Raw genomic sequence first — 22,210 nt, 5'->3', positions numbered from 1 at the left:
ATAATTAATTGGAAAAAAGATTTTATTTCCTAATTATTTGCTTTGCTTTACTAAGCAAGCTCCAAAACTCCAAACATGTACCATTCCTGGGAGAAAATGTCTATCTGTGCCTCTGTGCAGACCCTTCAGCAAAGCTCTAATAAAAAAAAGAGGCTGGGGAGAGCAGAGCCACCTGCTCAGGCAGCTCTCTGATTCCCTCTGAACACTCCCTAGTCTTCCTTTTCTAAGCCAGCAGACACTTAACGATTGGGATCACAAAGCCTGGAAGTCAGACTAAAGCAAATTTTTGAGAGGGTGTAGGCATAAGTATTGATGGGGCTGTAGAATTGAGATCATACTTTCTTTTATTACTAGGAATGCTCACAACTCTGGCCTGATCCATAGCCTTCCCATACAGGAAGGATTCAGAGAGACATGGGCCTTTGTGGGGATCCCTGGATCACTTTCATCATTCAGATAGCAGGCTGGCTATAGCTTGATGCTGAGACAAGTCTTGAGTGAGGTCCTGGCTGCAGAAGAACTTCCAGGACCCCTGGGTTCAGGAGAGCTAAGGAAGTAGTTGCATAATTTATTCATTTTTTTAAACTGTAAACATTTAAGGTGAAAACAAAGAGGAGGAAGAGGCCAGCTCTTTAAAAGGTAATTCTGAAGTGTTGGATCACAGCCCTGGCCAGGTAGCTCAGTTGGTCAGAGTGTTGTCCTGATATGCCAAGGTTGAGGGTTCAATCCCTGGTTAGGGCACATTCAAGAATCAACCAACGAATGCATACATAAGAGGAACAACAAATCAATGTTTCTCTCTCTGTCTCACACACTCTCTTTCTCCTCCTCTCTTTAAAAATAAAAATAAAAAACAAATAAAGTGCTGGATCATGGACCAAAGAAAAATGGCCTGGAATTTGTGCATCTCAGATACAAATCTTAGATCTCACACAGTCTCAAACATGAGTCTTTAATGGTCAGTCCAACTTAAGGTAACATTGATAACTTTTTTATTCTAGAGTTCATATTTATCTTTAAAATTTATGTCAGACAAATGTGTTGTCTCAGGTTTGCAACTGAAACCATGAGAACTAGCTCTGTCTGCCTAGGTGTCTCATCTGTAGAGTAAACAGGAGGACTTTGCCTGAGGAAGGCTGAATTTTGACCAGCTAACCTTTACATGTCCTTTTCAGATCCATTTCCTAGAATTAGAAAACCTGAGTTTTTGTTCCAGCATCACCAAAGGTAACAGAGTAAGGAAGCAGTAATCTATTGGGTTGGGCAAAAAGTTTGTTTTGTTTTTTTCTGTAAGATGACTCTAGTAGTGGTTAGTTGTCTCTAACTTCATTTGAAACAATATTGTTAGATTGTATTGTGACAGCTATCATATCAATGTGCATTTAAAAAAAACCACCAAAATTGGTGAATTTTTGTGTAGACATTTTAATACTGAAGACAAGAAAGGTAAAAACACAACTGCAATGCAAAAAAAGATCTGTGCAGTGTTGGAGAAGGTGCTGTGACTGATCAAATGTGTCAAAAGTGGTCTGCGAAGTTTCTTGGTACTATTGACATTTTGGGCAAATAATTATTTGGTTGAGGCTGTCTTATGCATTGAAAGATATTTAGCAGCACTCCTGGCCTCTATCCACTAGAAGCCAATAGCAGGAGATAGCCAACATATTCAAACTATCCAAATCAATACAGTTACTGGTGAAAATAAAAAATGTGTCTTTTGCTTTGCAGAAAAAAACTAAACAGACTTGTTGGCCAACCCAACACTTAATTCCCGCCACCTTAAGCTTCTTTTCCTGCAAAATAAGTGGTAACATCTACCTCATAGGATTTTCTGAAGAATTAAGTGATATAGCAGACTTAAAAGCACATAGTAGATACTTAATAAATTCTAGTGCAGATGTTGATGACGTTTGTAGATAGCAATCAAGCAGGATCAATATTTTAAATATTGATAGAATTTATGAAGTATCGCAGAATGGTGAAGGATCTTTAATATTTTGAACTACATTCACAAAAGTAATGATGTCTCAACTTACTCCAAAAACTTAAGGTAGGCTGACAGATGGAAAGCAAGTACAATAAAATGTTAATGGCAAAATCCAGATGATAGTACTGAGTGGTCCCTATAAAAGCCTTTCAGGTTTTCTGTATTCTTGAAAATTTTAATAATAAAATGTGGGAAAATATGGCTTTCACAGCCTCTTGCACCTAGTCCCAGACTTGGAAGCTCCTTGAGATAAAGGACACTCCTGCCTTCTACCTTGTCTCCCTATCACCAGGTACTACTATGCCTTCTACAGAGCAGGGACTAGACAAGTTTGCTTTACTGATCAAATGAATATACCCTGCAGTGGCAGAACAGTTATTCCCATTCTGAAGATAACAGTACAGCAACAAAAAAGAGGAAAACCAATACACATGTCCACAGAAATGAGATTTACTTACCCTTCCAGAAGAATTCCCTGTCTCGCAATTTCTCTGACTTACAGCCTGCCTCTTCCCTTGCCTCGATCAACACCTACCTATCCCAAGCCTCCAGGTATCCAAAGTTCACCTCAACGAGTTCCTGTATCATGACGCACCTTAGATGCATTGCATTTTTTAATGTATTTTCTAAAAACAAGATTTTCCTCCAGTAGGTGTGACCTCCGTTTTATCCACTGTGAGAGAAGAATTTTATTCAATTTTTGTTTTATATCAAATTGTATCAGGTGGACATAATGCCAGCTGAACTTAGCAATCTTTCTCTCACCTCTCCGAGGACACTAGAAATGCCTCCATGTAGCTGACAGCCTGCGCAGGGGTCAGGGGGGCTGGCACCGGACGGCTGGGCACGAAGGCTTGCCTACTACAGCCATTAAGTCTGGCCCTGACCAGGAAATCTGAATTCATTTAGCAAATACTTACTGAATATGTTTCCAATGCCAAGCACTGTTTTTGGCTCCGGGGACACAACAGCCAAGTATGAATAAATAGATTTGGTCCCGGCTCACATGGAGCTGAGTAACAAGCCACCAACCCAAATGAGTAAAGAACATGGATGGTGTAGCAGAAAAAGAACAAGACAGGATTTAGAGCCAAAAGACCCTCACGAAGACCACTCCTGCCGATAAGTCATTTCATCTTTTCGAGGATTGTTGTATTCATCTGTAAAATGTGGCAAATAGTAATATTTATCTCACAAGGCTATGTCATAGATCAAATAAAGAAAACAGATGTCAAAGTCTGCCAGAAAACATCAAGTTAAATACAAAATATACTATTGTAATAATAGCTGACATTTATTAAATGTTACTAGGTATCAGACCAAATCCTTCTTTTCTTTTGTCTGCTTTTCAAAATTACTTTGTTGGACTATAAAACTAAAAGAATGCACACCTATCTGGTGTACATCGAAGAGGTAAGCACAAGGATGATAAGGAAAGAATTCGCTGTCCAGGTCAGTGAAGGCAGGCCCTTGGTTGGCCTCAACACTCCGTATATTCATTTACGAGGCCGGTTTATGGGCAGACCACCCTGGAGAGAAAATGCACAACAGATGCCCTGACAACAGCTGACGATACTGTCTTCGCTGCGCAAAGGCTGGGAGGACTCTGGTCCAAACGTAACAGGACCCAGGTATAAACATTCTCAGGAGAGCCTGTTTGATTCAGTATTTAAGCCTTGGAGTCTGTTCTCGTGGAGGACCAAGGGAGCCACACGAAGGGGTTATCCACCACAAGGAGAAGCACTGAGGAGTTACTGCTCCCATCCAGAGGGTTCACTTCACATACAAAATAAGCTGTGACTCATGGTAACAGGCGTGCAGCCAAGGGGTGGCTCTGAGGTGGAAAGGAATGGTCATGCTCCAAACTTCCTTTTCCACAATGGGGAAGAGAAAAGTAACTTACGCCCGGTGTGCAGGGGATCTTTACTTTGGAATGGAGCTCCTGGACAGACACACCCAACAATCAAAAATGTTGTGATAAATGATTTAGTACGTTCACCCACTCATCCGTTAAAATACTTACTGAGTTATCAACATTAATGCTAAGCAATGCCCTGCAAACAATATAGTGTGATAAGTTCAAGGGTAGAGGTAAGGAGAGGATGCCACTGGGGACAGAGGGCAGGACCCTAATCAGCACTCAAGAGAGAAAAACAAGGAAAGCTCCCTGGAGTCTTGAAGGATTAGTGTAAGCTTCCCCAAGTGAAAGAAGAAAACATTATAGGTTTTCCAGGCACAAGGAAAAACCTGAGCAAAGACCCAGACATGCGCTGGGTATGGTATTCTTTGAGCCACTGACCAAGAACTTCACCATCTGGAAAGTCTTTCCATTTTGCTAAGCATTCTGTTATAGGAAAAGTAATGATGGATTCTTTTTTTAAAAAATTCCCACAGCCTGGGTTTCAAATCCAAATGCCTGGAGGGGTAGTGCTGGAAAGGAAATGAGTGAAGCAGGCTGGGTGGGGACTGCTGTGAAATGAGGGACACTTGCCCCTTCTGACAGGGCAGGCCCTACTCAGCTCGGGACAAGTCCTTCTGCATGGGAATGTGGGCCCAGGACTGCCAAGTCCTTTTGTTATTTTTTTCTAGAGAAGTAGAAAATCTGGATTTTTATGTAAAATTTCTTAGTTTTTAAATGTTGGAAACTAATTTTTTTTTTTAATTTTTTCAAGCATAGGGTGGGGCAAACAAAACCCATCTGGGGACCAGATTCAGCTTATGGCCTGCCAGTCTGCAACCATGGCATGTGGGAAGAAACTTGTGCTCTTTGAGAACAGGCGGTGAGGGCCAATGGGCAGAGCCCAGGAGCTGGAGGCACGCTGGCCTTGGGGAGAATCTTGGATGACCACTTACTTGTTGTGTAGCGTTGGGGAAACTACGTAAGCCCCCTGGGCCTTAGTTTATTCATCCGTATAATGGGATAATACTGTGTCACTGAAGGGTTTAGAGGACAAACTATATATGAAGTCTCCCCTTTTAGTGCTTTTTAGGAAAACAAGACCAAGAAAAAAAAAATCTCATACTAAATAATGAAAAATTGTCAACCAGAAAAGTTAGCTATGATTATAAGATTTTTTTAATGAAAAATTACTAAGAAGCAATAAAAGCATGAGAATTGTGCTGTAACAGTAGCAAACTATTCCAACCATAGTGCCCCACAGATAGTGTCTTTTATTCTACAGTGATTTCTCAAAACACATGAATTTATAAGACTGCACATTCATCCTGTAATTTTTTTTCTTTAGCATTATAGTATAAACTTTGTTATTGCTCTACAGATATTTATTATCTATTCAGTGCATGGCCAGAGGGACTTTTTTTAAGTCATAAAACAGATCTTGTTACAAGCATGCTTAAAATCCATCAACCAGATCCCACTGCTCTTAGAATAGAATCCAAATTCTCGCCCATGGCCTCAAGGCTATGTAGCACCTGGAACCTGCCCACTTCTCTCTGCCACTGCTACCGCTCTCTGCCTTACTCATACCTCCCCAGCCCTGCTGACCTACCGTGCTGAGCTCACAGGTGCTTTTCTCCCCTCAGTGAATCTGCTGTTCCCTCTTCCTGAAAATCTCATCATTCAGGTCAAACAAAAGCTTCCAAGAGGGAACACACTACTCGTGCCAAATCTGCGCATCTGTATTTTTCCTTCACAGCACTTTTCCAGAAAATAAATTCTCTGCCTCTCTACCCTAAGATCTAAGTTCCCAAAATCTTACCCAGGGCTCTCCTCTGTTCTGCTCACCTTGGCATCCCCAATGCCCAGCACAGTGCCTATCACACAGGAGACACTCCATGTTTGTTTAGTGAAGAAAATGAACCTGACACCCATTGTTCCTGGCCTCAGATACTCCTGAAGTCATCACTTAAAAGTTTCTTCTCTGAACTAATTTATTCAAACCCTGCAAGGCAAACACTCAAGGCAGTGAGTGAAAGAGTGATGCCTGTACTCTGGATCTGAAATGCCAAGTTCAAATCCCAGCCTTGCCACATATTAGGCAAGTGACCTTGGGCAAGTTGCTTAACATCTCTGAGTTGATTTTATGATCTGTAAAAGATGTTACTTAATTCACAGGGAGTTTGTGAGGATTCAATGAGTTAACATGAATAAAATACTTAGAAAAGTGCTAGATATATAATACGCATTATATACAGTTTAGCTACTATTTTCATCTACTTCCTCGTTGTGTTCTTATTGCTTAGTTGGTCTATATCTCAGTAATCCAATCAGACTGTAATTTCTTGGATGCAGAGACCAATCCTGGATTTCCCAAGTAAATGGCACAGGCCCCTGTGGGAGGGGGATGCGGCAGAGCTGGGGTGTGGCTCTTGATGCAGGTCTACTTACGTGGTAGGAGACTATGAGTAAGTTATGTAACTTGTTTGAGCTCCAGCTTCCTCATCCATGAAAAAGATAATATCTACTCCACAAGATGGGTGTAAAGATTAAATAAAGTAATGCTTGTGAAATAAAATAATTCTGAGGTTGGAAGCAATGAATGATGAATGTTAGGGGAAACAAGAAGAAAGTATTCAGTAAATCAATCTGCTCTGCAGTCCAATGCTGGATGACTCCTGCTGTTGGTATTACACATAGGATGTACATGATTCAAATAAATGAATGACTCTGAAAATATGTTCTGTACTCTTCTCCTGCCTATTTTCTATGATTGCCTCTGACAACTCTGTGGTGGTTTTAGATGCTTTCCTAAGTTATTAGTCAAACAGGAAAAACATACCACTCATTACAACCAGCTCCATGAAATAAGATATTCTGCTGTTTAAAATTCTCTCGCTTGGGATAGGATGTTACTGACATGCCCATCAGCAGAGGGGAAAAAAAAAATTTTTTTTAAACACCATGGAAATAAAAATTAAGCTACTATATAAATATCTACTGCATAAGGCACTAGAGAACACCTAACTATTGAAAATAATTCCGGAAGGTTGATATCCTCATTTTATAACTAAGTGCGCTGAGACTCAGAGAAGTCGGTTTAGCTCGTCTAAGGTCCCAAAACTGTAAATGGTGGAGGACGATTTAAATGCAAGTGTGTTTGGCCTCAAACCCTGCACTTGTTTTTGTGACAGAACCATGCTGCATCTCCCAAAGTTCCTCATCATCTTGTAATAGCTCTGTTGCTAAGATCCGATGAAGGTAGGTGAACCATATTAAATCTATTTATATATATATATATATATATATATATATATATATATGAACCATATATATGAAAATATATATATTTACACATATATATGAACCATATTAGATCTATATATGAAATTTAAAGCCAGAGTAACTAACAGAGAAAGACTACAGTTTCTATCATATTGCCATTTTTAAAAAATGGATGCATTTCCTAGGAAGGAGATTAAATTGTTTATCTTTCATAAAGCTTCAGATTAGAAGAAACCTAAGGATAAGAGACTAGATGCTACTAGAACATCAAGAAGAATGAAAAATTAAGGCAAGACAAGGCTCTAAAAAGGAACAGAGGCAAGAGCCTCCAATTTTACCAAAGGGACTCATATCAGACATTCCTGACCTACTGTTTTCATCTCGTTCCTTGTTGTTCTCTTTTCAATAGGTCTTACTGCAAAGCACTCAGCTGACACCTTCCACAGCCAGCAGAAGCTATCAAACCACCTCTCCAGGCATCCAAGTTCTGAGGTCCCTCCAAAGAATCTACATATACAGGAAAAGGCACATTAGAACCATTCAGAGGGTCATTTACTCATTCTTCCAACGTGTTATGAGGAACAGGAGCAGAAAGACATGCACTGGAGAGATGGGAGAGACAGAAATACAGTACTTCTAAACCCATCAACAAAATCCTCTGACATTCCGACCAGTTGGTTCCAGACCTTTGGAATAAACAATGAAAATCTCAAACTAGAACATGCTTAGCTTTCTACTCTGCTGACAATGGCAAACATAGGAAATGAGTCAAAAGACCATTGGCCTATCTCCATGCAGTCTCTACAAGCCAGCTAATTATCTTCCATTAACACTGAGCTGTCAGGATTGGCATCAGCCCGTTAACTTTCTTGACCTTCCTCAGTCTGCACCTTGTTACTCCACAATGTTTCATGTTTATAAAGATAGGAGACTCCAGCTGCTCCAGCCTGACAGAACTTAATTTACATTTGGCCTTCATTAAGATGAGAGTCAGAATCATTGAGACCAAATGGAAAAACCAGACTGCTGGGGGTTATGAAAAATTCAAATGGCATTTTTCCTTTTATCTGACAATTCTTATTAAGGAGACATACGTCAACCTGAAGCACATAAACCTTAAATATAAAGGGTATGATTAAAATTCCATATGGCAGGACTAAGACCAAGTGACTTTGCCCAAGAGCTATGGTGGTCCTAGACCATGACTTCTGTCTTCTGGGAAGTCTGAACTCTTAACTCTGCCCAACTCCTTCTGACACCTGGTTCCAGGCTAAGAACACAGAGCACGTGAATGGCAGCAATACTGAAGTGAGTGTTCAGGCTCTGACTCCTCCATCCAGCCCACCCCTCACAGCCAATCAGTCTCAATGTCCGGCTGATATTCCCCTTAGGATTTCTGGAGCCCATTTCCTCTCCATCCCTAAGTGCCTAATTCAGGTCTCATTGCTCATCACCTGGAGCACTGCAACAGCCCCTTATTGGGCCACTCTATTTGGAAAAAAATAGGTATTGAGTACCTCTAAGTGTCAAGTATTTGATTAGGAGTGGAGCACAGCAAAGAACAAAATGGATATGATATCCATCCTGCGGTGGATTACAATGGTTGGAGGAGGCAAGCATCATACAAATCATGATTTGTATATGATTTGTAATCATTTGACATATGATTACAATTTATGAAAGATACAATGAAGTAAAATTAAGAGTGCAAAGACAGTGATTTATCTGAGGGTCAGGAAAGGCTTTTTAAGGAAGTGACAATAAAGCTGAAACCTAAATGATGAGTTAGAATCTGTGGTGAGTAGAAAGCTAATACTCAGGGGCAGAAGGCACAACATCCCATCCTCAATACCAGGGATCAGCAAACTTTTTCTCTAATGGTCCAGGGAGTAAATATTCTCAACTTTGCAGGCCATACAGTCTCTGTCTCAACTACTTAGTTCGGCCACCATAATGCAATAGCTGCCACAGATGATGCATAAATGAATGAGGGTGGCTGTATTCCAATAAAGCTTTACTTATGGCCACTAAAAGTTTAATTTCATATAACTTTCACAAGTCACAGAATGTTATTCTTCTTTTGACTCTTGTTCAATCATTTGATAATACAAAAGCCATTCTTAGCTCCCAGGACATCCAAAAACAGGCAGTAGGCCAGATTGGGCCCGTGGTCCTGAGCCCTAGTCAAGATTCTAAAGTACTAAGAACTGAGTGTGTCTGAGGCACCCTAAAGGGACCCTTGTGGATGGACTAGGGTGAGCAAGTTAAGAAACACACAGTAAGCACAGAGGAGGCAAAAATGACACCACATACCATCTTCTGGGCAATGATACAAATTTTGGAACTCATCCTAAGAGCAAAGGCAACAAAGTGCTATAATGAGGAAAGAAAACAAGTTCTTCTCCCAACGCACACATTTTCTCACCCCTTGGCTAAAAACCATCAACCAAGCTCCATCACCAAATAAGTCCTTAACGAACTGAGCCCCAGCCTAATTTCCTGCTACACTCAGGGAAGCATCCTAAACTCATGTCCTGGGACCCACTTACCTTACCATAAATGAGCCATACTCTCTCTCTCTCTCTCTCTCTCTCTCTCTCTCTCTCTCTCTCTCTCTCTCTCTCTAGAATATCCTTCCTGTCTTCTCTATTAGGCAAAATCTCCACTCATATCTTGAGGCTCATCTCAACTCCTCCAGGAAGTAAATTATTTTCTCAGAAAGCACTTTGCATACTCCTGCATCATGGTGCTTAGCACACCTTCCCCTGGCTCCTTTCATGTCTCTTCCCTCCACCCACTCCTTCCTTATGCACCCCCACCATTATCCCCAATGGCCTCTCTGTCACTTGAGGGAAAGACTGTGTCCTCTTTGTGCCATGTCCCTGATGCCTACCACATTACCAGTTCATAGTAGGAGCTCAGTTAAAATTTGGCAAATTAAGGAATGAATAAGGAGTAAACATATGACAGCCCAATGAACCCGGCACACAAGAGTCTCACGTTCGGTCTTTAAATGTGCAGTTGAACAGCTAGCTCTACAGAAGCTAGCTAACTTCCCTGTGCCTCGGCCTCCCTCCCGTTACCCCATTAAAAACAATGTTCACTGATTCTCCAGAGCCTTTAGCATTGAAAGTGGTTTCAAAGGTCTGCAGGACAGCAAATCAGCAACACCTGGGAGCTTGTTCGAAATGCAAATTTTCACTCTATACCCCAAGGCTACTAAGTCAGAATCTGCAGTTTAACAAGATCTCCATGTGATTCATTTACACACTGAAGTTTGAGAAGCATTATAAGTCGGCCTGGTCAGGCCTGTAAGGAGATCTAAAACAGATTTTAGAAATAGCTTTGATTTTCAATTTGTAATCACAGCTAAACCAAAGGGATCCTCAGCAACGATTCCTGTGCATACCTACCAAAGAAATAAAAATAAATTTAAAATTTTTTCAAACGATTCAAGGTTCAACCTTCAGGTAGTTAAATACAGAAGGAAGCAGTATTTAGAGGCTTACTCAGAAAATTCTGAAATGGAATTGGTTAGATAGATGGATGAATGGTTGGATGGATGGTCTTAAAAAAATCACACTCAGTGTCACGCAATCTAGAATTTCATTTTCTATGGACTTTATTTAGTGCATTTTGACCTCAAGTACACTATGGTAAGTATCCTGAAAGGTTCATGTTGAACATATATTTAGATCTTGTCATAAAGCCCAGAGCTGGCCATGAAGTAGGTGTTCAATAAGGCCCTGATGGTGCACCAATGACCGCCTGCCTGAACCTCCTCACTTAATTTAGTACAACTCTTCCTTACTTGTGGCCAAGAAGGATAATATAGCCAATCTTTTTGTTCTCTTGCACCATATTTAGGCTGGCTTGAAGAAATTCCTGCCCTCCTTCCTGGGCTTACCCTAAGTAGCACCCATACAGAGGGATTTTAGCACTGTGTCACATGATTGGATGAGTTGGGTTTGAAGCCCAGTACAAATGGGTTTAAATTCTGGTTCGACCATCTATTGGGAAAGGCATCTAACACTCCCTCTTAGCCTCAGTCCCCCATGTTCTCTACCAGGCACAGCTTGTTAGGAGATAAATCAAGTAATGCCCACAGAACACACAGCAGAGCGTGGGGCCGGGAAGAGCAGCTCTATATCCCGATTTGTATTTCAGCATATGTTTGGATCAGGTTTTCAAATGTCATAGATGGAAAAAATGATGTCTAGGGTGAGAACTGCTCTGCCCACAGTCACACAATGTGCTGTTAGTAGAGACAAATCAGAATCCTAAGAATCCCCAACTCCTAAGACACCCTATGTTTTTGAACTATAGGAACTATAAAAGCCTTTCTAAAAATTAAAACTCACAAAACAGCTATATATACAAAACAGATAGCAAGCCAAGCCTGATCAGATTATTGACACCGTTTTTGCTCATCTTCCTTCTGCTCCCTGGGGGCAATCCAGGGCCTCCTTCTCAGCACCCTTAAACTCCCCCTGTCCTCGCATACATTTTCAGCAGAGACACTAAATAAATCATGCCAGGTCTTATTCATTAGAAGGATTCTCTCCTCATCAGACCACCTGGGGTTTTCCAGTCCCTGAGGTTCCCAGAAGACTTGAACTTCATCACACATCCATCTCTAATGGGAACCACTAAGCTGACATCACCACTCTCCACACTTCACAAAGGATCCTCACATCTGGGAATGGGAATCACCTGCACATGCTTTGACCAGCAATCACCATATCACTCAAGGACACGGAAACTCAAGTTCAGGTGAGATAGGAGAGGAATACTCTAAAATGCCACCAAAGCCAGATATTAAACACTTGGGGCTAAAAGTGTGCAGAGAAAGAAGGTTTTGGTCAGGAGACCTGGATTAAAATCCTAGCTCTGCCACCTTCTAACTAGAATGGTAACTAACCTCTCTGAACTTAGCAGAGTACTGGATATTAAGAGAACCAACCAATTTCAGAGACAGCCATTCTTGGGTTCAAATCCTGGCTCTGTCACATACTTACTGTGCCACTTTGGGTGAATTGGTTAATCTCTATTAGCTTTAGCATTCTTCTCTATAAAACACACACCAAAAAAGTAAAAGAAGCCCTCCTTCAGAGGATTGCTGTTAAGATTCAAAGTGATCATCTGGGTTAAACATGTATCACACTGCCTTGCGTGAGTTAAACATAAGAAAACAGGAGTGATTTAACTGCAACCTAATCAATAAAATGGGATCAACCTTCCTCAGAGAGTTGCTGGGAAAAATCAAACGTAATGGACTTTAGCAGGGTGCCTGGTACAGACAAATCCACAATGAATGGAATCCTCTGCTATTACAGCTGACCCTTGAACAACACAGGTTTGAGTTGCATAGGTCCACTTATATGCAGATTTTTTCAATAAATATGTACAGCACTAATAAGTGTATTTTCTCTTCACTGTGATTTTCTTAATAACATTTCCTTTTATCTAGTTTACTTTATTATAAGAATACAGTATATAATATATATAATATATAATATATGTGCTAACCAACTCTTTATGCTATCAGTATGGCTTCCAGTCAACAGTAGGCTATTAGCATTTGCGTTTTGGGAGAGTTGAAAGTTACACGTTTACGTGGGGCATTGGCACCGTTGTTCAACTGTATTAGTATCCTCTCCCCAACTCTAGGCACTCACCTCTTTTAGCCACAGAAGCTTTGGGGCCTGCATTTCCACAGACATCACACCCCCGACATACTGTAGGACGCTGTGCTGAGTTTGGTTGATCCTGTGCACCTGACTGACTGCTCGGTGGTCCAGCCACATGATGATGTTTCGATGGGAATCCCCTAGCAGAAACAGGGCAATGAAGACACGTGTGCATGGCTCTCTTCCTCCTCGGAGCTTGCCAGCCCCCTGCCCTCCCCTCCGCCTTCCCCTCAGGAGAATTACCCTTTTCTCTCCTAAGCTCCAAGGGCCCTTCTTTTGCCTCAGTAACTTGTTTCCTGAACCCATTTCTTCTTCCACTCACTTCTTCCTCTGTGACTTTCTACATAAATTTGTAAATAAATTTCCTCTGTGACTTTCTAAATAAATTTCCTTCTATAGTTTGATAAAATAAAAAGACACATGTACATTATTATCCTTCTAATTCAAGGACAGTTATGGATTCCAAAGGGCAAAGAGCTATCCAGCTTTTAGAATTTCACCCATCTATAAGGAACAAGTGAACATTCTACCCAAACCTTGGATTTCCCTTCAAGAGATGCGTTCTTTGACTACAGCGCCCAGGGTTAAACCTCTGCACTAAAACCAATCAAGATCTCCCGACAAATTATATTATCATTCATTCCCTCTCAACTTCTTCCCTTCCTTTCCTCTCCCTTCTGTTCCAGAAAAACTTTTCTAGGCATATATTCAGGAAAAAAGCCTGTGAAATAAGCCTAGAACAATACTTTGGTGGTTCAAGATCTGTCTCCTTTAAACACGGACAAATATTTCAACAGTGTTAATACATCTACACAATGGCTTTGATCTGCCTATATTCAACCTTCTTCTAGTCACTTTAATTAAAATCAGTTAATTTAAGTTTTTTCCCTCTCTCAGTTGGGTTATTTTGGTGGAGTGGGAAGCACACAAGTTTGGGAATCAAGCAGATCTAATGGGAGATGCTTACTCCGTTATAAGCAGAGATGTACTGAGAAACTTTCTAAACTTTTCTTAGCCTCAGTATCCTCATCTACAAAATGGGGATAATAATATTTCATAATAATAAAAGGAGCATAGGTACTGCCCCTACATCCAACATTTACCACCTCGCACCACACAGTCACTGACCATCCCTTTCTCCCATCCCCAGCCTCTGTCAATTCATCATTACTGATGGGCAAGCCGGTCAGTACTCTTGACAGCCCTCTATTTCCTCAAATGGCAAAATGCAAAGAACATATGACTGGGAGATAAGAAAGATAAAAGGGAACCCAAAAGTAACTGAGCCAGGTACTTTCACACATGATTTTAGTTAATGACAAAATAATTGCAGCAACTACATCTGTAACTTTGCTAATAGCAAATTTTTATAGAGCTCTGTGTATGAGAGTGCATATGTGTGTGTGCCAAGCCCTGCTGAACATTTTACACACCCCATCTCATTTAATTCCCAAAACAATCCTCTGATTTCAGTCGCTTTCAATGGCAAACTGACTCTGAAGGTGAACACACGTCTACTATATCACAGCTGGGAAAAGCATGAAGCATGCTTTAAAAACAGGTCTGTGCAGAGACAGGATAAATTGCTAAAACAAATAAACTGGAGTTGCACATATCAACATGAGTAATGATACCAGCTGGGACATTTTTAAACATGATATACATATATAGTTTGTTGTTGAGGATACATACATATGTGGTAAAAACACAGAAACAACATGTTTGTAAACACCAACCATAGCAGAATGGTCACCTGCTGGACAGAGGAGCACCGGAGGGAGAAGGCAAGGGCTAAAGTTTCGAGTAGTTCTTTCTTTGAAGAAAAAAAAGAGGGGGGAGGACTTGAGGCAAATACAGCAAAGTTTCATCTGTCCATCCTTAATAGTAGATACATAGCAGGCTGTTATTTATTTTACATATATTTGAAAAAGAATTTTTAAAACTTAAAAAAAAGGTCAAGCTAACAAAATGTGTAAATTAGATCATCATCACCATAAGGAGACTAGGACTCAGTCACTTGGGTTGCCTGCCCAGAAAGATTTCAGGGCCCACAAAAGCTCCTCCAGAAACAATAATACTTTGAAAATAAGAAAAAGTATATAAGACCTCCCACAGGTACACCTCAGATCTGGTAAACCACCTGAGTTTTCCTACTGCATAATAGAGTTGCTTAAAGGTCTCATTCTCAGTCCTGGCTGCACAAAGAATCCCTAAATAACTTTAGAAATCCTGTTGTCCACGTCCCCTTCCAGATTTGTCAGCCAATCAGAATGTTGGACTGTGCCCGCACACAAACATGCACGTGTGTGGGTGTGTGGATTTTGAGGAGAACAATATCGTATTGCTTCTTAAATATTGTACAGGACATATTTGCAGCTGCTTGAAGACAAACACACCTGTCACTAAACTTGCTACTATGGACAACAGTGAGGTGATTGCTGGGGGAAGGGGAGAATAAGGGGCCTAAATGGTAGTGGAAAAAAAATAATAAAGAATTTTTTTTTTAAAAAAAAAGAACCAATCAGCTAGTATTGCCTCTACAGGAAAGGCTCTCAACATGCGGTCAGAATGACACAATGAGAACCGTGCAGACTCAAGTACTTTATTGTACTTATTATGATTATTAATTTTTAATTTTAGACACAACTGGCAAGTTAATCTTTTTTTGGTTCTTGTAGAAAACCACAAATAAATGACCCCACTGAAAATTCATTTACTCTATTATTGAGCATCTACTACACACCAGGCACAGTGCTGGGATACTGAGAAGAATGTGCCACAGTCTCTGCCCTTATAAAGCATGTGGTTTAATGAACAAAAAGGGTCTATATGGTATGCCAACTGCCAGAATTACTGGGCATGAGAACACACAGGAGGAGGAGCACAGGGAAGGCACTAGATCGCTGGGCCTGAGGATGCACAGAGAGCTTTCAAGAGTCAGAAAAGCTTTAATTTCATTCTAAAAAAATGGCCATTGGTTAGCCAGGTACACAGATAGGGAAGGAAGCTCTATACAAACTGAGCACAAACCCAAGAAGATGTCATATTCTAAGAGAATTGGAGGCAGTTTGGTAGAGCAGACTTTAGGTTACATGAGGCATACGTCGTTTTATTGCACTTCGCCTTTCCGTACCTTGTACATGCTGCATTTTTTACAAATGAAAGATAAGACCCTCCACCAGCAAACAGATTACAACTCACTGAAGGCTCAGATAATGGTCAGCATTTTTTAGTAATAAAGTATTTTTAATTAAGGTATATTCATTTTTTTGGATATTTATGTTATTGCATACTTAATAGACTACAGAATAAATGTAATTTGAATATGCACTGGAAAATTCATGTGACTTGCTTTATTGCGATAGTCACTTTATTGCAATGATCTAGAACCAAACGGGCAATAAGTTCCCAGGTATGCCTGCAGTCAGTTTACCTGTGGGCAGATAAGTTATCCATGTGTATAAAAAGTTAATAGTTTGAACATCTCACAGGAGGAGGAAAAAATTACTACTATGCATCGGCAACAGCATCGAAGCATTAGGTGTCTGTTGCAGAGTAGCCTAGGTAGTTAACTCCTTCCCTCGCCCCTTGGTCTCCCTCCCTTCCGAGAGCTCCAGTAGCTGGGCTGACCCACCCACAGCTATGCTTTCAGCTGGATGCTGCAGAGAGAGGAAGCAGGCAGCGTGGCGCCACTGTTCAACCCACGGGCTGTTCTGGTCTTCAAAGGAAGAAAGATCAAACAAGAAAGGCCTCACAATGAGGCTATTTCATCATATAGCAATGAATGGTGTTCTTAAGCTATTGTACTTAAAATATATTTGTGCTTGGGGTTTCTGGTTTTTTTGTTGTTATTTTGGGGGGTTTTTTCAGGGAAGGGTTAATATCTAAAGATGGTAACAGCTTTGCCCGTTTAGTAGGTTCAGTTTTAATGGCGATGGTTAATTTCCTGACTCCGCTCCCTGCGCCTCATGAATACTCCAGTTAACAATCAAGAGTTGGTCACTGCCAGGTGGGTAGCAGCAGTCTTTAAAAAACTTTTAAACCACCCTTAAAGTTCTAATTTTATTTTCTAACACAGGATAATCTATTTCAGATAAAATCTAACCTTAATAGAACCTGTTGAAAGGAAACAAACGGGTGAGGGGCAGCTGAATGCATTTGATGAATGGGTACATCTTAACCTTTTAGGTGAAATAAAATTATTTCAACACTTATAATTAGGGTTGCAACCTAGCTACCCTATTAATAGAAGGCCTGTTAACAGGAGGCAATTCGACCTACAATGAGAAAAAAGATGGCATCCAGAGAGGATACATATCTAAGCAGAAATGACAAGGAATTCCCATCTGCCACTTCAGTGTTCTTGTTCCTGATGGTTTAACTGTCCGTTCATCTGTGCTCAGTGATCCTCCGATACTAGGATTACTGAGGGAATTCAAAAATGCTGATGTCCTACCCTCACCCTAAGCCAACTGAATATAAATTTGAGAAGCAGGGCTCATGAGTTGATTCTGATTTACAGCCAGAGTTTAAAAACAAAAACAAACAAACAAACATGTATTTTTGGCAGATTAGAAGGAGTATAGAGTCCTTGAAACCTAGGGCTTTTTATATCTGAAATCCCACTCTAAATGAGAATTCCTTCCTCAGCACCCCTAACAGACTATCACCTGAACTCTACTTAAAAAAAGCTAGCCCTGACTGGTGTGACCCAGTGGGCTGGACATCATACCACAACCCAAAAAGTAATGGGTTCGATTCCCAGTCAGGGCACATGCTTGGGTTGTGGCCTAGGACCCCAGCTGGGGGCATGTGAGAGGCAACTGATCAATGTCTCTCTCACTCATTGAAGTTTTTCTTGCTCTTTCTCCTTCCTTTTCCCTTTCTCTAAAAATAATAAAAATCTTTAAAAAAAAAAAAAAAGCCAATAAGGGAAGTGCTGACAGCCTCCTAACATGGCCAGCTCCATGGCTGGACACATCTCGAACCTGGAGAGTGCCTGCTACTGCTGAGCTGAGATCTGCTGGGTTGTTGGCCCCATCCTTTGGTCTCTGCTTTCAGAATAATGCCAGTTGAACTAGTAAAAGCCAGCGAGAACAAGGACCATTCATAATCATCTTCGAAGCCCCAGCACTTAATAACAGGGTTTGGCAGAAAGTAGGTGCTAATAAATATAGCAAAAAGGAGAAAAATTGTGTGCACACGTGTGTAAAAAGGTCATCATTACTCCTGTGCTCGAGCCATGAATCCATTTGCGTCCTTTTTTCAGCACATGTAATTTATAAAAATCATTGTTCTACACATTAGATCCATAGAAGTGAGTAGGACACAGTCTCTTAACTTGAGGAATTCATAATTAGATAGAACAAACTTTTCTGAGTATTCAGGTGTCAGGCTCTCAATGTTCAAAGCAAAGCTACTGTTTCATTCTTCCAGCTCTTTCAGAGGAAAAAACTGAGACATGCAGAGGTTCCTGTCACCGTTCAGCAGTGGCAGGCTGAAATCCAAGATCTACCTGACACCAATTCCTGGGTGTCCCAGTGTGCCCCAATATTCACAGCCACCAGTTAAGAACAATGCTACAGCAGCGGCCAATACCTAGGGTTCGTAAACATAATCTAGCCCAAAATATGTTTGTAATGGCTGTCTTGGCAGCAACCAACTGACAACACCTAGAGCCACACTCCTTTAGATTCAATTTCCGGTACACCAAAATCTCTACCACTCCCAAATGATTTCTGCTCATTAAAAAGTTAAGTCTCAGTTGAAGTTTATCATCTTGCATTACCAACCTGACCAGTGTAGCCTTCTGGGTTTCAACCTCAGGACTAACGATGAAATTCCCCAAAAGGGACACAACCTCACCCACTGTGAAAAATTTCTGATGGTGAACCCAAGTGGTACTTTACATTTGTGCAGTCACAAGAACAGTAGTCACAAGTGTCTATTAAACAACGTCATTATATGGGAATGTCCTTTGGTCTGGCTATTGAAAATAGAGAGGCCATCTGTTCCCTTTTTCTGTGTGATACCTGGTCCTGTCTGCCTTGTTCTATTTCCTTCAAATGGACTTGGCTCACCCACTCAAATGAATGTGGCATAGGAGCTTCATAGGCAAAGCAACTGCAGACACTGATACTCCCTCCCTAAAAAAAAACCCAGGCCACTTGTCTGTTTCAAGGCTACCCACTCTGAGCTAATGATCCCCTGTCCTTTCTTCATCAAGCTCTCTGCTGTGGCTCTTGTTCTTTATGGAGCCATACCTCGCCCTAATCCAGGCCCCTGATGCCACCCTACTCCTACCAAATTTCTAACCTCTGGACGTGACATCTGGCCTACATGCTTCCCTCCTAAATCTCGCTCTCAGTGGTAGGAGACCTGTGACCTCATATCCCACTCATATCCCTTTGGCTTGATCAGCCAAGTCTTCCCTGGCCAATCTCCCACCACCAGGGAAAAAGAGAGAAATGGTCCTACCTTCATGGTTTACTGGTATAGGACGAAACTGCTCATCCAAAACAACCAGAGAACAGGTGGCATCAAACCCAAGCCCTCGGATTTGGTTTGAATCGATCCCTTGCACAACTTTCTGTTTTAAAAACAAACAAAAACATAAATTAGAATGCAAGGCTTTTAAAAGAATGAAAATAAGTAATGACTAGAAGGAAATGAATGACAGAACAGAAAAAACATTTACATCATAAAACAGACAAAAGTTCAATATTAGAAGATCCTATCAATTAGTAAATTAAAAAACAACCAATCTAATTGAACATCAAGCAAAGGACACAACACATCACTTCATAAAATAAAAAGAAATAAAGAACATATAGAAAGATTCCTAACTCTAATATAATTCAATAAAATATAAACTATACCAAATAAAAATATACCAGTTTTTGCTTTTCATGTTAGCAAAAATGTAAAAGATTAATAGTATATCATAGTGGCAAAACATGGAGAAGTGGGCCTCACAATTTAGTACAAATTTTGAAGAATAATTTTATAGTATTTGTTAAAATGTAAGACATGCATTATGTTTGGTCCAGCAGTCCCACTTCTAGGAATCTATCTTAGCAAATTATCAGCATAAGCAAAGCAAGTTATCTGTAGACAAAGGTTAACTGCAGCACTGCTTAAGAATATATTTAAAAATTAGAAAAACTATTTTCTATTAAATAAATTATGGCACATCTGTAAAATGGAATATAACTATTAAAAAGAAAAAAAGAAGAAAAGCAATTTCTGGGTGTGGTGGTATGAATAGATCAGAACATCCTCTTAGCAAAATATAAGTAGAAAACTGGAAAAGATCATTAAAAACAACCATTTGGTAGGCTGTAGAAATTGACCAAAGCCACAGGACAAATTGAGAAGCATTTATACTTTAAAAATCAAAATTGTACTTAAAGCATTCCCACTAAAAAAATTTAAAAAAATTCTAGGACCAGATGGCTTCACAGAGAAATTATATCCAAAAAAAAAAAAAAAATTTGTTCAGGATTCAGTTAAAGAGGAAACATTTTCCAACACATTTTACATGGCCAGTATTATCCTGATACCCAAGCCAAAAAAAAAAAAAAGGGACACTACAGACGAATAACTGTCATGAACATAGCTGTAAAAATACTTAACAAAACATTAAGAAATCAATCTTACAACATATTAAACAGCATTATACACTATGACCATGTGTTAGTTACCCCAGGAATACAAGGGTAGTTAATATCCATAAATCAATTAATGTATTAAACAGAATAAAGCACAAGTAAAAACCAAATGATCATCTCAACAGATGGAGGAAAAGAAAAAAAAACAAACAAACCCCAAAACAATCAATAAACCAGGAAAGAAGGACACTTCCAAAACTGATTAAGAGCATCGACAGGAACCTGCAGCTAATATCATACTTCATGGCATGGCAAAATGATTTTCCCCTAATATAACAAAGCAACAATACTCTCTCTTTCATCACTTCTATTTAGTCTTGCAGTAAAGGTTCTAACCAAGGCAGTGAGGCAAGAAAAAGAAATTTAAATCAAAAAAATAAATAAATAAAAAATAAAAATATCTTATTTTTCAGAGGACATGGTCTCATGTGCAGAAAATCCTAGGGAATCTAAAAAAAAAAAATTAAAAAGTTACTAGAACTAATAAGCAAGCTTGGTAAGATCACAGGACATAAGACTAACATAAAAATCAAGGGTATTTCTATATAATAGCAACTAAGTTATCAAAATTGAAATGACGAAAACAACTCCATTCACAATAGCATCAAAAAAATAAAATACTTAGGAAGAAATTTATTAAAAGAAGTTTAAGACCTATGCCCTACATACTATAAAACATTGCTACAAAAAAATCCTAGAAATTGGAGAAATATGGGGGATATTCATGAAATGAAAAATTCAACATTGTTAAAATAGTATTCTCAAATTAGTCTACAGATTCTACATTACCCCTATTAAAATCACAGCAGGTTATTTTTTAAATTTTTATTGTATTTTTTCCATTACCATTTATCACCATTATATACCCCCCTATAATCACCAAATTATTGTCCATGTCCATGAGTCTTTTTTCCTTTTTGATTGATTCCCTACCCCCATAGCTTTCATCCTACTATCTATGAGTCTGTCTCTATTTTGCTTCTTAGTTCAGTTTGTTTATTAGATTCCATATGAGTGAAATCATATGATACTTGTCTTTCTCTGACTGAATTATTTCACTTAGCATAATGTTCTCCAGGTCCACCCATGCTGTCACGAAGGGAAGCTATGGGGCATTTACACAATGGAATATTATTCAGTTACAAAAAAAAACAGACAATTTTAGAAATTGACAAACTACTCCAAACACTTACATAAAAATGTAAAGGACATAAATGAGCCTAAAAATTTATGAAAAGAAAAAACAAAGTTGGAGAACTTATGCTACCTGATTTCAAAACTTACTAGAAAACTACCATTTCTAAGTCAGTATGATATTGGCATAAGGATAAATTTATAAATCATTTATAGCAATATAAGAAATAAACCAAAACTTTATGGTCAACTGTTACTGGATAAAAGAGTGAAGACAATTCAATGGGGGAAAAGATAGTCTATTTGGCAATGGTGGTAGGACAACTAAATGCCCATTTTAAAAAAAATGACTTAACTTATCCCATATACAAAAACTAACTCAAAATGTATCCTCCCTAAGAGTAAGAATTGAAACTATAAAACTTGTAGAAGAAAACATAGGAGAAAATCTTTGTTGACCATGAGTTTGACAAAGACTTCTTTAAAAGCAAAACTCATTTTGAAAATTGATAAATTTGACTTCACTAAAATTTTAAAATTTTGCTCT

The 22,210-nt window shown here is 39.5% G+C and overlaps 1 protein-coding gene across 3 annotated transcripts in view; it reads right to left on the bottom strand.

Annotated features, from left to right (window-relative positions):
- FGGY (FGGY carbohydrate kinase domain containing) overlaps positions 1–22,210 on the bottom strand; it is a 385,198-nt gene that overhangs the window by 330,183 nt on the left and 32,805 nt on the right. For all 3 annotated transcript variants that reach the window (XM_054573901.1, XM_054573920.1, XM_054573910.1), the window contains exons 3-4: positions 19,337–19,448; positions 12,848–12,999 (exon numbers count right to left, since the gene is read on the bottom strand). In XM_054573901.1, the coding sequence (XP_054429876.1) occupies positions 12,848–12,999; positions 19,337–19,448 (264 nt within the window). The remainder of the gene's footprint in view (positions 1–12,847; positions 13,000–19,336; positions 19,449–22,210) is intronic.

This window comes from Pteronotus mesoamericanus, unplaced genomic scaffold (assembly GCF_021234165.1).
Source record: "Pteronotus mesoamericanus isolate MK-2021 breed Mesoamerican mustached bat unplaced genomic scaffold, CSHL_Meso_final contig_105, whole genome shotgun sequence".
Lineage (NCBI taxonomy): Eukaryota > Metazoa > Chordata > Mammalia > Chiroptera > Mormoopidae > Pteronotus > Pteronotus mesoamericanus.
This window is presented reverse-complemented; position numbering and strand designations above follow the sequence as displayed.